We start from the raw sequence: 17,252 nt of genomic DNA, 5'->3' as shown, positions 1-17,252 counted from the left end.
CTACTCTGACTAGTTCGGGGTAGCATCTGCTCAACTAAATTCCTTTGAAGGTTAAAAATAAAATAGCCTACTTCTGCAGGCTCCCCTCCCCCACCCCTACCCCAGTGTGTAGGAAAAAAAATGCCCAGTGTTGAGTGAACTGCAGACAGCACACATCTGAAAGAAGACAGAGCCTGAGAAATCCCCCCTTCATTTTATACTTAGAAAAATGACAACGCACGCTGCTCCAAGGTCACTTGCCTGATTAGTATCGTAGGAAGACCCAAACCAGGTCTCCTGGATTCCAACCCAGGGCTCTTTTTCCTGATTTTCCAAAGACAAGACTAAATGTATAACAGACAAAAATGAATCCAGTCAGAAACTGATAATAGGAAACACCACTACCAGAGTGTCTTAATTTTATAAACAGAAAATGAATGCTTGGATTTCATCTCCAGGAAACATTTGCTTTTTAGAAATAGTCATACTTGGCACTGTCTCTCCTCAGCATTGCTGACAGTTGCAGTCAGTTATTACACTGTTGTGATTTGGAAGCTGATGCCCCCAAACAGTTCAAAATTAGTAACATCATGATTCAGGATTGTCTATTTTTTCCCTCAGCTCACTAATCTATGCTTCTTTTATAATTATTTTAAAAGGCACTATCTGATTTCCTGAGCACCGCCCCAGGTGTTCTTGGTGATAATGAATGGATAAACATATCATCCAGTGTCACAGAGCAGTTATGACATTTTAGAAATATCTTCAGTTCAACTTCTAATTTCAATGTATGCTACACCCAAGGTTGCAGGCCTGTGCTTTTTCTAAAGAGCTGAATGAGTCCCAGTAATTGTGTGATTTACTTGTCTGCTCAAGTGAAAAGGTTTTGAATTGTAGTGGAATGGCATGGTCTTTCTTGGTCTTTGCAAACCTGCAATGTCAATTTTAATTAATGAACCGGAAAAATTATGGGTTCTTTTATTATTATTTCAGGGAGTTGTGCCTCTTATTTCCTTGAATTTGCATCTTTTGGCCTTAGGGAGGTACAGACTTTTCTTTCTTTCTTTCTTTTATTTTTATTTATTTATTTTGTTACTGGGGATTGAACCCAGGGGCACTTAGTCATTGAGCCATGTCCCCAGCCCTTTTTTATATTTTATTTAGTGACAGGGTCTCACTAATTTACTTAGGGCCTTGCTAAGTTGCTGAGGCTGGTTTGAACTTGTGATTTTCCTTCCCCAGATTTTTCTGATCCACACACATACGTAGACAGGACGTCACAAGTATGCCTGACTTATGCCATGCAGCACTATAAAGTGATCCTGGACAACCAGAGTTCACTGGAGATCACAGTGTGACCATGTTTCCGTCTTTCAATGACCAAGTTGCGAACAACACTCCTGTGACACTTGGAAACCAAGGCTAATCTGATCCTAATGTTCATAAGGGGGGGTGGGTGAGACCTGCTTCATATTTTTGTCTATCAGCAAAATTTCACTTTCCATTTTCATTTGTGATTGATCTCAAAATGCAACCCCTCTGAACACTATAATTTTTGTGCCCCCCCCCGCATTTACTCCCTAATGATTTCATCTGACATTAGATAAGGATTCTCTACATAGACATTTAAAGGCAAAAAAGGCACTCACCACTTAAAGGAATACTTTGTAGCACAAATAATCTTTTATCTAGTCATTTTGTAATTTTGCTAGCTTAACATTTCTTAAAACAAAGCAGACCTGCACATTTCATGGGGAAGAACCACATCAGAGCTCATACTACCATTTCTGTTTTCTGGAAACATTTCTCTGCATCTCTCCTACATGTAGCCAAGAATGTTTTGTGCAAATGTTTTTAAACTCCTAGTAAATATCAAGTTTAATAATTATGAACTTTGATTGATCAGGTAAACACATCTACTAAAGGACGGTAGGTAGAGTAGTTACAAATATCTGAAAGTGATATGGAGTGATAACAAAACTCAGAGACTCGTGAAACCATCTCCATTGTGTATATTCCTTAAAACCTTAGCGCTTTCCTAACTGAAAGACAAATCAAATCCATACTGTCTTCATATCAAAGCAGTGCTAAAAGAATTGTCTGTGGTCCCCAAATAGTGCTTCTATGGGGGAGAGAAAGGCCAAAGGGAAGAGGTTCCTTAATGTAAAGTTTGATACTCAAAAACCTAGACAAAAAAAGAAATGGCATCTATGACAATGGCATCTATAACATTGGCTATGGCATCTTCGTTACCTGACATCCAAAAGCTGTATTACTGACATACTTCTGAGATTTATCATATGCCATGCTTGGCCCACAGGTATTCTGTGTTACCTCAGCCAAGGGCCTTAAATTGCCCTGAAGGCATCCAATTTCAGACCTGGATACAACTTCTTTCTGCATACATTCCCTTGCTCTCAAAAAGTTTGCATAGTTATTGAAAGCAATAGATTTAATCTGCCAGTACATTAAAAATTAACAGCACAGGAGAAAGTTTTTGTTTTGTTATTGAATGTGGTAAATTTGCAGTTGTAGGATGCTGAAAGGAGAAGGAAACACCCCAAGGAAAACCTGGTTTTCTGTTTGAGTGAATCATTTTGGAAAGTATTGCTATTAATAGACAAAATGCAGTAGGCATGAAAACCAAATTAGAAAGAAACCAATCCCAAACTTCAGATAGCTATGTTATAGACATATTTACACAAACATATATCAAAAGATACCTTAAATAATTGACCCAATTGTTACCAATCTCTTTAAAAATGATGCTTTATCTTTTTTTAAAGAGATTACATTTTTAGGCTGTCACCTAAAGAAGAAAATAGGGATAAGAAAGATAAAAAGCTATAGAACATTTGTTTTCCAAAACCAGCGTCAGTTTTTAGGTCTTCAGCCTAGTTAGAACTTATGCAAAATCCTAAAGTCAATTTCCTTATTATATTCCAACTGAAATTATCATTGAAATTGTTGCCATGTTACTCCTGTCATGAAAACCATGTCTTCTTATGTAAGACCTAAAACCCTATATAGATTGAATGTGTTTATGTAGAAATGAAATTTGGATTTCACATGAATTTAACGATTTTATGACCTCCTTCCCAGAAGGTCAAGTTATTTCTTACTCTTCGTATGAGCAGTTTGCATTCTCTCATCATTCACACAGGGTCCAGGTTCACTGAGAAAGGAGAGCGGGCTTAGGTGCAGAGGTATTTTCTTTTTTGCATATATTGTCTATATAAGCACCACATTATGGACAGAAATTATCTTTACTTTCCAACTTTGCATAATAAAATAAGTCATTAAATTAATACCATATAGAAAATACTGCTTGTCAGGCAAAGAAATGCACATTGCTTTCCAGAAAACTAGGGACATTACATTGCCAATGCCTGCATGAATAATACATGGGTTAATTCAGAAAAACATCATTTCATTATTTAAAAATGAATAAATTACAGACTTAGAATGATGGCTAAATTTTCTTAATCTTACTTTTGCTTAGTGCTCTACTTCAAAAATGAAGCTGAAAATACCATTTTAACCACATAAACAAAATGAGCTGGCTCCTTAGAAAGCATTTTTTGGACATTAGATTTCCTTATCCATAAAATGAAGAAAATCTCCATTTTTCTTTTTCCCTGGCTCACTTTAATTCCAGGAATCAAGAAGCAATGTAGAAGTTCCTCAATTTATACATTTGACAATGCTGAGCCTATCTTGAATTGTCCTGAGATTCTGTGATGCAATCTAACAAGAAGAGGCCTCTTCGCATAGACTTCCTATGTTTTAGCCTCGCTGCCTGGTAAAATATGTTCAAAGGAATAAGTCAGAATAACATGATTCTCATGTATGATGACACACATTTCTTTCACAGAAATTGGTCTACTCTGAAGAACCTGTGAAAGATCAGTCCCATTTGGGAACTGAGGAAGGCATGGAGAAGAGAAAGAAATGCACCAGTAATAAGAAATTAATTTGGAGTTAAAATAAGTAAAGCATCCCCACGCAGTGCATTTAGGCTGAGCATAAAGTGACAGGCAGCAGATTATTCTACCGATTTCTAATGCTGGAAATTCGGATGGCATTTACTAGCATAACCTTTCAACTCTGAGCACATCAATAGAGGCCGACAGTGGCTTGAAATATGATTCCTTGCAGATAGCATATCCTCATTCATCTGACTGTGCTGCTCTGTGCTCCACTGCACAAACAGCGTCTCACCCACTTCTGAGAGGACACTAATAAAAAAGGCATCAATTTTCAGCTCTAGTACTACTGTGATCTCTTTATATGTTCGACATCCAACATTAAATTAAAATGCTGTTATAAATCCTACTTTCTGAATCTGGAATGAGTGTTGGGTTTTTGTCGCATGAGACTGCAGCAAATCTTGTCAAAAGCAAGGAAGCACGTCTTGTTCACTCAGAATTAATGTTGTGGATGAAAGAAGGAGGTAAAAGGGGTTGAAGATGGTGAACTGAGGGTGTCAAAGGCAGTGGGGACTATAGCTTCAGGGGGCCAAACCAGGCAGGGAATTTGCTGCCTTCAAGAAATGGCTAATCAAGAATTGTAATTATCAACGACAAGCTGTGTGGCAGGAAGATTACTGATAAACAGACACGCACATACACGCATCCATATATATCAACAGAAAAAAAAAATTTAAGCATAAAAAATTGTCAATTATTCCTCTCTGATAGAAAAACACTTTCCATACATCAGCAGTCCTGAAGAAGCCTCATGGACTGCATCGAATTTCTACAGAGGCTGCCACTGGGATTCACAGCCAAATATCTCAGGGTAATGCATTACCTGGGGCTTATACCATTGTTGCATAATTTTAAAGGTATAAGATAAATACCTAGGATCACTGGATGGTAAGAGAACAAAGTTAATAGAAAGTAACATGTATGGCTTAAGACACTTTCAGAAGGTTTCTGTGTCAAGAATTTAGGGGAGGGGGGAAAAACACCTATAAGCAAGGGGAAGAAAGAAACATGCTAGCTTTTCCAATTTTGCTTAAGACGGCAGCATACCATAGAAGAACATTAGGGAATTTTCCTACTCTTTTTGATAAAAAAGATCCCTGCCACTATAGATCATCAGCTAAGAACTATGTGAACTAAAAGGCAATAAGGGCTTTCACAGATACAGAGCACAGAGCTGTATTCTTCTGCCTGACTCATTCATAATTATGGATGAAATAAAGAGGCGTGTTTGCCTATTTGCCAGGGTGGGGTGGAGGGAAAAGGGGGAAGAGCGAGCAGTTCAATATCTGGATCGAACAGAGGAACTTTTTCCCCCAAGGATCCTGCCGGGAGGAACCTTGACATGCACAAAGTCAGAACGTAGACAAAGTTGCCCTGGTGAGAACGATAAGGTCACCCGTGGGATTGCTGAGATTATCTCTGTCAAGCACTCGGACAGCATGCAGTCAAATGATGCATCATGCAGTCATTTTCGGGGGGGAAAAATCAATTTCTTCACCAGGTCGCTATTTGCTTTTCAAAGTGCCCTTGTAGGCCTTCACCACCAAGCATTTATCAATTTAAATGTTGTAAATTGATAATGTGCCACTGTGCCTTGTACTGTTTCTGAATTATTTTGATACTTATATTTTCTCAATAGTCTCCAAACCCTCAGAGCTTCCACATTCAAAAGGGCATTTTTCTTTGTTATATCCAGAAGTGATGAACTTTTTATGATTAGTATAGGAGAAAAATGCAGACTTACTGATGGCAGGGGAGGGGGCATCACAAGCTGCAGAAAATTACACATTTTTCTTTTTCTTCCTTTTTTTTTTTTTTTAAATCAAGGTATGCCTACTCAAAAGACTTTGAAAAGGGGGGCCATAAAGCACCATTTGCATTCATTTAGGAAAGGAACCCAGTTATCCTAGCATTGCATAAATTTAGAAAACCAACTGTAAAAAACGCCAACGATGGATGCACTTGGTTCCATCACTGCAAGCCCTCTGTTGTGTTGAAATAATAATACCTTTTTTGTCCTTATATTCCAGCTCTCTAGGATGTGATGATGCCAAACAAGAGCAATAACTTGTAAGGAAAGTTAATGTCTTCTTTTTTTTCACCTCACTAAAGAAATATATATCTTTTACAAGCACAGAAGCGAGAGTATTAACCACATAACCTCAACTTGATTTGCATTGAAAAACAGAGAATGGAAGAGTTGAGGCTTGCACTTTGGAAAAGCAAAAGAAAGACATGGCAGTTGCAAAGCATCTTTAACCTCCAGTGATTTATTGGCCCTCGGCCAAGTTATCAGGGGAATCTAATTCTTCTTTATTATTCAAATAAACCACATTTGGCACCATGGTTCCCTTTCAGAATAGCTTCACAAATAGACTGAGCTCTGTCATTTATTTGACCTTGTACTTGTGTGCTGTGGCTGTAATTTTATTTGCCATTCTATATAACAAATGCAGAGAAATCTAAAATATGGAGATGAACAACAGGATGGGGAAAGGAGTTTATGATAAATATCTGCATGATTAAAAAAAAAGACCAAATTTAAAACAACCATTTACCCTTTTTCACCTTCACCTCTTTTAGCCCTTATTATATCGGCAGTCACCCTGTCCCTTTCAGCAAGCTGCCTTCAAACAGACCAATCTGTAACCCAGTCTGCAGCCACCTTCTGGCTGACTTTAGATCTCCAGGAAATATCTGATATGAGGGTGGGGACATGTGAGAAGAAGGGAAGTCACTCATTATGTGGAGGAGGGTGGGGGGTGATTAGAACACATTTCAAGAGAGGCTTCAGCTGGTGCATAGGGTATTTTTTTTTTTAATGATGTCACAACCTTAAAAAGGGGGTTAATTTCCCAGGTTGAAAACATTCTGCTGGCATAACTGTGCATCACAATCATCTCTCAACCTCACAAGGAAAAAGATTTTTAGAAGGCATGAGTCCATTTTTATCCTCTGCCAACTGAGACCCATGTCTTCTGCCTCTGACACCTATACTGTTATGGTTCTCATGAGGATTTAGAAGAAAATGCAGTGTTTGAGGGTGGTTAAAAGGAAAGCTGATTTTGAAACCATGTAAACATCAAATTAGCCAATGCTATTGTAAGGCCTAGATTCCAGAACTCTCAAAATGATCTTTAGCCTAGCCATGATTCACTGCAGTGATGCTGTCAGCTTTTGAGATTTCTAAAATGTTTGTGTTTGCCATATGTGTCATTTAAGTCTTGCTGTGAATGTGGATTCCAGTGGAAGCAAATTGATATGTCTATAATCTATATGTTAGCCTCAATAGGTAGCCTATGTGAAATCTATTTTTAGATTTCAGGTCCAGAAAAACTGCTCTCCTTAAAAAGCAATGATTCCTTATTTTTGGTATTTGACTCTATCTTCTTTTTTTTTTTTTTTTGCTTTGGTTGCCAGGAAGCTCACAGCTAAATCTGAAGCTTTATATTCCCTTGTTCTATGTGGACATCATTTTTTATTGCAAATGCTTATTTCAAATCCTTTGTGGAAAGAGAAAAATATAAGCCAACATATAAATATTTCTCCAAACTTTAAATTCTATATCAATTAGAACTGCTTTTTATTTATCATGAAATGTCTTTGTTGAATTCTTTGGTGATTAAGCCCCTTATGTTTTGGAAGAGATTTCATAAAAGCTGGGTACATTATCATAGTTACATTTTCAGCATTAGGGAATCTATTCTATTTTCTTTCTTTATTTTCATTTGACCAATTCCATCATAGCTAGGGAGCAGAGTTGTCTGGCTAGCTCTGAATGCCATTGCTAGGTATAAGAAGTCTTTTAATCTCTATATAAACCAAAATCATCCTTAATATATGGGGCTCTTCCTTTAGGAGAAGGCCTCATGGTGAGTAAGTGGGAATCATTTTTATCTAGGAAAGCAAGTCGACAATGCATACTTCTACCACCTAAAACCACTTCTTGGATGTGAAATTACATATCTATCTCACTGCCTGGAAAAGACAAAAGGGCTGCTGAGGAGACTACAATCTTACCATTGCTTACTTCATTCCTTCACCACAAGCACATGACAGTGACCAGCACACAGTGTCCTGGACACCAGGAATTCTCATACTCAGTGACGTGCAGAAACAAATTCATTCTAGCTGGCTCTGTACCCAGGCTACACCACCGAGCTCAGCAGAAGTTTCCCTACTTCACGGTTTTTCTCATAAACCCCAAACAAATCCTAATTGGCATAAGCCATTTTAAAGCCACCATATTTATTTACATGTTGAAAGAAAATAAAACTGAGGATGGAATATCTTGAGAGTTAGAAATGCAGACATGGCTCCACCCTAACAAACAGAGATACTCACAATACTCAGCAGTTTCTCTAGGTAAGTCTTTGCTGATAGAGGCACATGTTTTTTATTTAACAAAACTGTTTTAAAAGGAAAGGAGGGAGCATAACTTTAAAAACTCCTTATCACTATCTAGAATATGGTGGAATAACCACTTAGCCAAAGTTGTAGAACACAAGCAGAGCATTCAGTCCAAATTTTAGTAATGGTTGTGCTCCCGTGCATGTGTTTGTATTGGTAGAAGACCAGATGCTTAACTGAATGACTTAGAATATGTTTGCGTATTTCCCTGAGGCTCCCTGCAACCTCCCAAATGGCTTGAGAACGGTATGTCTCAGGAATCTCCAGTTTCCTAGTATGACTTGGTAGCTTAACTGGTTTGAAAACTCTTTTCCTAAGTTTCAGCATTTAAAGCTATATCATAATAGGCCATTTTCATATTAATCTAGAACTCCTCTTAAATTTCAGTTTTGGACTCTACATAGATTGGTATGTGAAAAAAAATCACTTTTTTCTGACCCCTCATCATTTCAGTTGTGTAATATTGCCAAATGAAGACTTTTATCCTATATCCCAGCCTCAACACTGCAAGTGTCCATGAGAAGGAGAAGGTAGCAGCGCACGGAGCCAGGGTCTGCCTTAGGTAAGTCAAGATGTTGACTATTGGTGCACACTTTTAAAGCCACCACATGCAAAAGCAGGAGCTGAGTGCACAGAAGTTGCCAGATCCTGTACCATTTCTACATGGCTACTTTCTTTTGCAGAAACCTCGATTATTTATTTCAGATTTAGGAAAAGATTGACTTAATGCTACAGTAGAGAAGCACAGAAATAAACTGCATTTAAGGAGAAACCAGCACAGGGTTAAAGCCAAATTTTTCTTGAACAGATGATATTTCAGATGGCCACACTATTCCAGATGCATCAATTTCCTTGAAAATCCAATCCATATATGTGCATATGCTGTGCTGGCAGGAGGACTGACTGAAATGGCCAAAACCCAAGAGCTAATATTCTTTTGGCCAGAATAATGCAATTATTATTTTCCTAGCTATCAGTCTAAGCATACAGAGCCATCTGTTATGCAAAGCAAACATACACATCTCAATTACAGAAAATGCAGTTGCCTTGACAGAATTTGGATTACACCACTAACCAGGGCTGTAAAATGTGTTTGGAGCTAGTATATAATGGATGCTTTTCAGGAGTTCCCTAATTAGCATTTACCTGCTTAAACTAATTATTCATCCTTCTTCTTTACTGGCTTATTAAACTTCGTTGGATACTCCACATAAAACAGATGAATATGGGCATTGCAGAACAACAAATAGTGGCGTTTCCAGTTCTATACAGTATTTGCAACATGGTGGCGCACCAATTTCAAAATTGAAGATTCTCACTACTAGGTCCCAAGCAGATTAAGACAAGGCTTAAGGTCTATTAAAGGCTATTACAAAACCAGAGATTTTAACAAGATACAAGAATACTAATACTGAGTTAACAATAGCTCAGTTTTTATCGCTTGGTTTGCTAAAGTCCACAAAAAATATAATTCTCTGCACATTACATCTGATAGCTTGTATGTTCTTAAAGGAAGCATTAATGATGGTACCCCATGTTTGGATTCTCAACAGTAAATAGTCAAATTTGGCAGTGTTTCTCCTCCTCCCCCCAACCCTCGTGAAATGCCAAATCTCTTCTCTCTCTATTATTTTCCAACGTCTTTCTTGATTTAGCTATTACCCAACAAACTCACTAAGAGCCAGCCATGCTAGATGCTCCCTTAGAGCTGTGCCAACTTTGAGAAGCAGTGGGTCTGGGTGGGCCCCACTTAAGAGGAGAGAGTCGAATCTTATCTCTAGCTTCAGCTGCAAGAGGCAACTGATGAGAGGTAGATTATCCAACTTGGCAGATTGTCACACACATACAAAATCCCTCCCTCTGAGGCTAGGCTGTTTTCCTCCTTCCAAACCACCAGATGAAAAGGGTCAAACTTAGCCAATTACCTGTACAGGCACAAATACCCAGATGCTTAGCACTTTTATGGAGAGAAACATCTGGATAGTTAGCTGAATGGTAAACTTTACTTCAGGATATTTTGGCATTCTGTAGATGCAGCCTGGGTCTTGGAATCCAATGGAACTAAAATTTTTGTGTTCCAGGGGAATATCAAGAACTGAAAACCAGGATGTTGTCACTTGCCCCATCAGAATCCATCTTCTTTTCTTTTACCCTCTGATAAACACATTTGAGCAATTAAATAACAAACAATGAAAGACTGCCTTATTTTATGAAATTGTCTTTCAGCATTAGGAAGCATTTGCAAAGGCAGCAAAATATATCCTTGCTGGAACCTTCCCTGCCACACATTTTAATGGTCTCTTTCAGAATTTCTTGACTCCAAATGACTCCTGCCATTGTGTCAGCTCCCAGGATAATGCAGGGTACTCCATAAACATCCAGTAATAGGACACAAGGGAAGCACTATTAGTGTGTCCCTCTCCTACTGGGCACAGAGGTTTCAAAGTTCAAAACAACCGAGGGAAGAAACTTCATTTGTTCTCAATAAATTAATAATGATCCTTGGGGGGCAGGGAGGGGAACTAAAGTTTTTGAGCACAAGTTTATTCTGACAGGTTTCTCACTGACTTAGTGAATCCGGTAGAGCCCATTAAATAATAAATTTGATAATTCATGCTAAATAGAATATCCGTTGAAGAAGGAAAAACATGAGGCAGAGAGAGCCTTCACAATTTGCCACCAAGAATCTAAATGTTTTCACTTACTTGTGAGAGGCCTAGGTAGATGGAGACTGTTTCGGAAATATACAAAAATTTTCCTTCTTGATTTAGTGCAAATACAAAGCCATCCAGGGACTGCAGGAAAAAAAACAAACAGATATAGGTTAATAAATACATCTGATATTTAATTAATAAGGCAACTGATATAAAGCAACACATGAATTTAAGCCCATTTCTTCTTCATATGCAACCCAAGTTCTAAGATCTTTCAGTACTGCATTATATCTAAACGAATTCAGACACCTGAATCACAACTATAAACTTTTCTTTATTTCAGGAACTTCCTTTGGCCTCCATTGTTTTGATCGAGATACATTACATTCACATATAAAATAAGGTTGTGATGATTTCATAAGATTTCATTCACCCTTATTTTGGGGGGATTCAGTGGTTACTTAAAGTAAATCAGCAAGATATTCTCTTAAATAGCTGAAGAGGAATGGAAATTGAAATGGAAGAAAAAAAAAGAGTTTCTATAGGAAGAGCAAGTAGGATCACTACTTGAACTACTATGGACATCAATAATTTAGTAATTAATAGAGGATTATGCCCTCCTTATTCTCAGTGCTTATTGTGTTAGAACAAATAAGAAAAGTCAATACATTATGGGTGAATGTTTACAGGCTGAAACCTTGCAAACTGCTATCCTGTTTTGCAGAACTCAGTATTAAAGTTTTATTGTGATAGATCTAGTTTCTATTAGAACTCCTGAACACAGAAGAAGAAAGAACAAAAGAATGAAAGTATCTGCACATCATCTGTAACTACTGAAACCTCAGACCAACTTTTTAATTGGAGAGTTGCATTGCTAGTTCGACAAATGAACGTAAATCATCAGGTCTCCAACTATGAGCCACCACCCAAAATGGAAATACATTTGTTTGAATTTCTTGTGGTCCAAGCACATTTTGCAGTTTCCATTATCCTTAAGTCTTTTGTTTTGCTTCATTTATTTATTTTTTAATAAAATGAATTGCACAAGACTTACTTGCAACACTAAGGATTAGCGGCATTGGCAAAGGTTGTGAATTTGCAAAATACATGTAATCAATGTTGGGAGCAAGATATGGGAAGCACTAAATTAATGACATAAGTTTTTAAATACAGAAAGGTAGAAAAAGTACATAAAATTCAGGTAAAATATCTATTCCTTCAAACCCCAGAAACAATACTGGATTTAAAAGAATGTGTATGCATACAAATGCTATGGATTGAATGTGTCTCCTGAAGTTCATATGTTGAAAACTTAACCCTCAGTGCAATATATTGTTTAGAGATGAGACCTTTAAGAGGTGATTAGGTCAAGAGGACTCTGTGCTCATGAATGGATTAACGCTGTTTTTACTAGAGCAGGTTAGTTATCTCAAGAGTGGGTTCCTGATAAAACAATGAGTGAGGTCCCCTTCCTCTCCTTCTCTCAATTGCCCTCTTGTCCTCTGTCTTCTGCCATAGGAAGATGCAGTAAGAAGGCCCTGGCTAGATATGGGGCACTTGACTTTGGACTTCCCAGATGCTAGAACTATAAGAAATAAATCTCTCTTCTTTGTAAATTACCCCATCTCAGGTATTCTGCTATATCAGCACAGAACAGACTAAGGCAATGAAATACATGTATTTGTGCATATATGTTTAGATATATGTATTTGGGCATACATGTGTATTTATTTATATGCATACATAAAATGTAGATTTTCATGTTTTCTGACTTCTTTTCACTGCCCCACAATGGATAGACACTGTAGCTGGCAACCAATCCTATCCTCTGATTTAGTGAGTTGTGAAGACAATTCAAGTTACATTATATTGCTTCACAAAAGAGTGAATTACCCAATAGAATTTTTTTTAGGTGAGACAGTAAAATAATAACAGCTTTTATTTATTAAGCAATATGTGCTAAGCAGTATGCATGTATTTTTAAATTTTCACAAATGTCATCTACATTTAATATACAATGAAATTGAGGTTTAGTGAAGTTAGGCAATAGCCCATCCTTAGTTGAGTTTGATTTTGATTCCTAATAGACTCAATAATTATTCTGTTTTCTACTAAAAATAAACATTGTCTAATTGATATGGGTGATTTATGAAAAGACAAATATTCACAGCATTTCTTAAGTTAAAATATTTAGACTAAGAGGCATCCTATGACTTCTTGAACAGCATCACTTGGTTCAAACGATAGATCGTTAAGAAAAAAAAAAACAGAAGTGGAATGACAAAAGAGTTCATAAATCATTTGCACAAGAGGTCACATGGTCACCTTTGCTCTATGGTATTTCCCCTGGAACCAACTGTGGGGAACAAAATGCTGTCTAAGAGATATGGGGTCCTTATCTTTGACAAACTGCCAAACTCTCTAGGGCCTCGTCAGGTCTAACCTTTCCACTGTAGAATGTTTTATGCCCTCATTCTTCCTTTGCATTGGTTTTGAATCTATGGAGACAAGTGCGCTGATCTCACTGCACCTGAAACCAGTGCAAATGGAGAGAAGATTCCTTCCTACAAATCCAGAAAGGATCTCACTTCAACACATCTTTATCTGAAACAAGATTTCTCAGAGACTACTGATTGAACATTTCCTTCTTCCTTTCACCTTTTTAAGTTGAGACACCCAAATTAAATCAATATTGATGCTTTTCTTCAGACTTTTCTAAGCAGTAGAATAGAGCTAACTGTAAACAGGAACACCCTTGAATGGAAAGGTAATGGCTGTGTGAAGAGTAACTTGTCAATCTGCTTTGGACCCAACTTCACATCCCATTCCTTATTTGAAAGGTAATCAAACCTGAATTATGGGTATTTGTCTCAGACTATAGGTATAATTGACTCATGAGGATTAGAACCCTCCCCCTTTGAACTTCCCTTTGGAGAAAAGGTCCTGGTTTGGTTTTTCATTCAACCTAATAGCCTTGGGCTCTATATGATTAGAGAACTCAGTAGGCCATCTTCTCAAATCACATCTCTCATATGCTACTGTCAAACGAGCGTGATGACACAGAGAGATATCACAGGAGAACTTCTGTGGAGACAATCCGAAGGCTTGTTGGGAGCAGAAGAAAGTTGGCATGGATGAAGTGGCATGGAAATAATCTCCTGTAGTCTAAACCCTCATTTTTTCAGGTGAGAAAGCTGAGGCACAGAGAGGCTAAATGGCTGGACAAGATGGGACAGCCAGCTTGTGGCAGAACCAGGATTGAATCTTCTGTACTTCCATAATATTACAACATTGTATGATCCTTGTTGGTTTTACTCAACAAGACATGACAAATTTCTCAACAGTGGAACAGTGTCTTGCTTATCTTTGTCAAACAAGCACCTAAACAATAGCACAGTCAAGACTTTTTAAATCTAGTTATACTTCTGAGCTCAATGCTTTTTGTTTTATAGCACACATGCTATAATGACAAAGAGGGATGGAAACTGTTTTGCCCAAAAGTGTTATTTAGGATTTATTAGATTATTTGCAGATTTAGATGCCACAGATTTCTCAGATGGTCTGGATATTTGGAATATCAAGGTTAGAGTAGACCTTTTATGGCTTTAATAAGTATTCAGGGCTGTTCCTGAATAGATGTATCATTTTCATTTACACATATACTTTACTTTCTCATCTAAGGAGATTGTAACTTTTAACATTAGGTTCAGATCCCGTGTACTCCCTAAAATACTCAGGAGGTTTGGGCACCATGGCAGGGAAGAGGAATATCTGGAGGCTAAACATCTGATGCTATTAAGCAGCAGCCACCTAAGACCTGGCCAGTTTTGTTTGGCAAAAATAGAGGCTTTGACACATGTTCCAATTTCCCGGTGAGATTAAAATGAGTCTATGTCTACATGACACAAAGACATCCAGTCAATTCAATTAAAAATAACAGCCAGTTTGGTAGAGAAAACGAGTCAGATTAGTTGTTAGTCACTGTAGAGGTTAAAGAGAAAAAAAAAAAACACCTTGGTTAATTAGCTTTTTTTTTACTTTTATATGTATCATTTTGGTCAATTATAACTATAGTCTGAGACAAATACCCACAATTCAGGTTTGATTACCTTTCAAATAAGGAATAGGATGTGAAGTTGGGTCTAAAGTAGATTGGCAAGTTACTCTTCACACAGCCATTACCTTTCCATTCAAGGGCGTTCCTGTCTATAGTTAGCTGTATTCTGCTGCTTAGAAAAGTCTGAAGAAAAGCATCAATATTGATTTAATTTGGGTGTCTCAACTTAAAAAAGGTGGGAGGAAGAAGGAAACGTTCAATCAGAAGTCTCAGAAACCAAATGTGATTAATCTGAAAGTTCTGTGGAATTTTTTAAAATTTTGAATTGAGAAAGCTATTATATACTATGCGGTTCAATCACTGCAGGCTACTTTTTAATTTTTTTTTTAACTGCCCACTGTTTTCAACAGGCGCCAATTAAGATTCTGGGGTCAAAGGGTTAATTACATCTTCTTACCCACTATGTAGAATTTTCTGATTATTAACTAAGGTTGGATTAAGATGAAAAAGAACCTACACAAATGTTAATGCTAGTCCCTCCTCAAGAAGATTTATTATAAAGCCATGCTGAAATCTATCTGCTTCCCTCAAAGCAGATGGAGAACAAAATCTTAGAAGAAACAGTAAAACAGACGTTTTAAAGACATGCAAGTATCTGATTTATCAAGACAGTTTTCTTATTACTGAAAATAGTTCTTAGCTATCCAGACAGGGCTGATAGGAGATTTCCTTTGTCACATCCCAGTAAGTCTATGAGGTACACAGGCAAGGAGTGAGGCTTGGATGCAGGAGTCAGGAGCTGCGGCATCTCTGAATAATAATGCCTGTAATTATACTTTATATCCCCTGACATCAGTGTAACATATAAAGTGTATGGCACAGTTTCTTAACCCCAAAAGCTGAATGCTTTTAACGGTGTTTGTCAAATGATGAGGTTATTTCCTTGCAGGGTATGAAACTAACTGTAGCTGCATGATTGAAGGTATACTAATGTTTAATGCATTGTGCTAAATGGATTTATATTTGTCAACGGAGTTTTGTCTTTGCTTTCTTTTTTATGCATATTCCATTGCAGCCAAATTTCTGAGTGAAATTCTAGTATGGTGCCCTCCCAGGGACAATTCTCCATTCTGAAATTAGTGGTTCATTTTTTTTTTTTTTTACATTCCAATGCAGAAAGGAGGGGGAGGAAAATCACCCTAAACTCTTTTCCTATGACCTATCTCCAGTTAGAGAGAAGAATTACCAGTAGGCTAGGTTATTTTAATGACAGATTATTTTAAACTAAGCCTTCACCATCTGTTCCACCCCCTAATTATGAATGCAAAAAGAACATATTTCACAATTACATCAGTAAAAAAGTAAGATATACATGATTTAAATGCACGCATGTGCTCCTTGTCCAATGTGCCTTGCATCTGTGATGTTCTTCTAATTTAGACTCAGACTGTAGGGAAAATACCCATGTGTAATTGAGTACAGTCTCTGACTCACTCAACTTTCCCTCTGAACCCTAAGTTCTTCACTGTTATTACATAATTCTGTTAGGATAAGAGCAGAGCATAAATTTGAGCACTATGCTTGTCAGATATTAGATATGAGTATTTTATGAATGCTACAACCAACAACAATAATAAGAGGCTCTGTGGGAAAATTGCCTCTAGCAGCTGAGCAATGGGTCAGCATGGGGAATGAGCTTGTCTGCCCTTGAACCATAAGAAACTTGGCCTGGGGAGTGTGGACTGGGCTCTAATATATAGCTTTTTACTCTGTTTTGGTGACAGTTAAAAGAGTTATCAAAACATTTTTTTCTTACAATGCTTAGCCTTTGGATCCAATCACACTTTGATAAGGCATATTAAAATGCTGTATCACCCTCTGCACTCAGAATGTGATGCTGTACTGCTCGGGCACATATATGTGAACTTTCAGAAACTTCAGAGAACCTGGACTGTGCCCCCAAATGCCCAGATGTATCTGTTTATGGGGAAGGAAAAGCTTCCCAAATTTTGGCTTTGCAATCTGACTTTTAACAATACATCACTGTGCAGAAACAAAAGCCTTATTTTCAGAAAGAGGAATCTTAGACAAGTGAGTAAAAGCAAACATCAAAGGTTTGGGCTTTTCTTTGACTTCTTTGACTCTCCCTGAGCTTTCTGTCTC

General features: G+C 37.5%; 1 protein-coding gene across 6 annotated transcripts in view; it reads right to left on the bottom strand.

The window, feature by feature from the left end:
- Npas3 (neuronal PAS domain protein 3) overlaps nt 1-17,252 on the bottom strand; it is an 834,969-nt gene that overhangs the window by 224,263 nt on the left and 593,454 nt on the right. For all 6 annotated transcript variants that reach the window (XM_076848201.2, XM_076848200.2, XM_076848202.2 and 3 more), the window contains one exon: nt 11,084-11,173. In XM_076848201.2, coding sequence (XP_076704316.1) covers nt 11,084-11,173 — 90 coding nt within the window. The remainder of the gene's footprint in view (nt 1-11,083; nt 11,174-17,252) is intronic.

Source organism: Callospermophilus lateralis, chromosome 3 (genome assembly GCF_048772815.1).
Source record: "Callospermophilus lateralis isolate mCalLat2 chromosome 3, mCalLat2.hap1, whole genome shotgun sequence".
In the NCBI taxonomy this organism is placed as follows: Eukaryota; Metazoa; Chordata; class Mammalia; order Rodentia; family Sciuridae; genus Callospermophilus; species Callospermophilus lateralis.
This window is presented reverse-complemented; position numbering and strand designations above follow the sequence as displayed.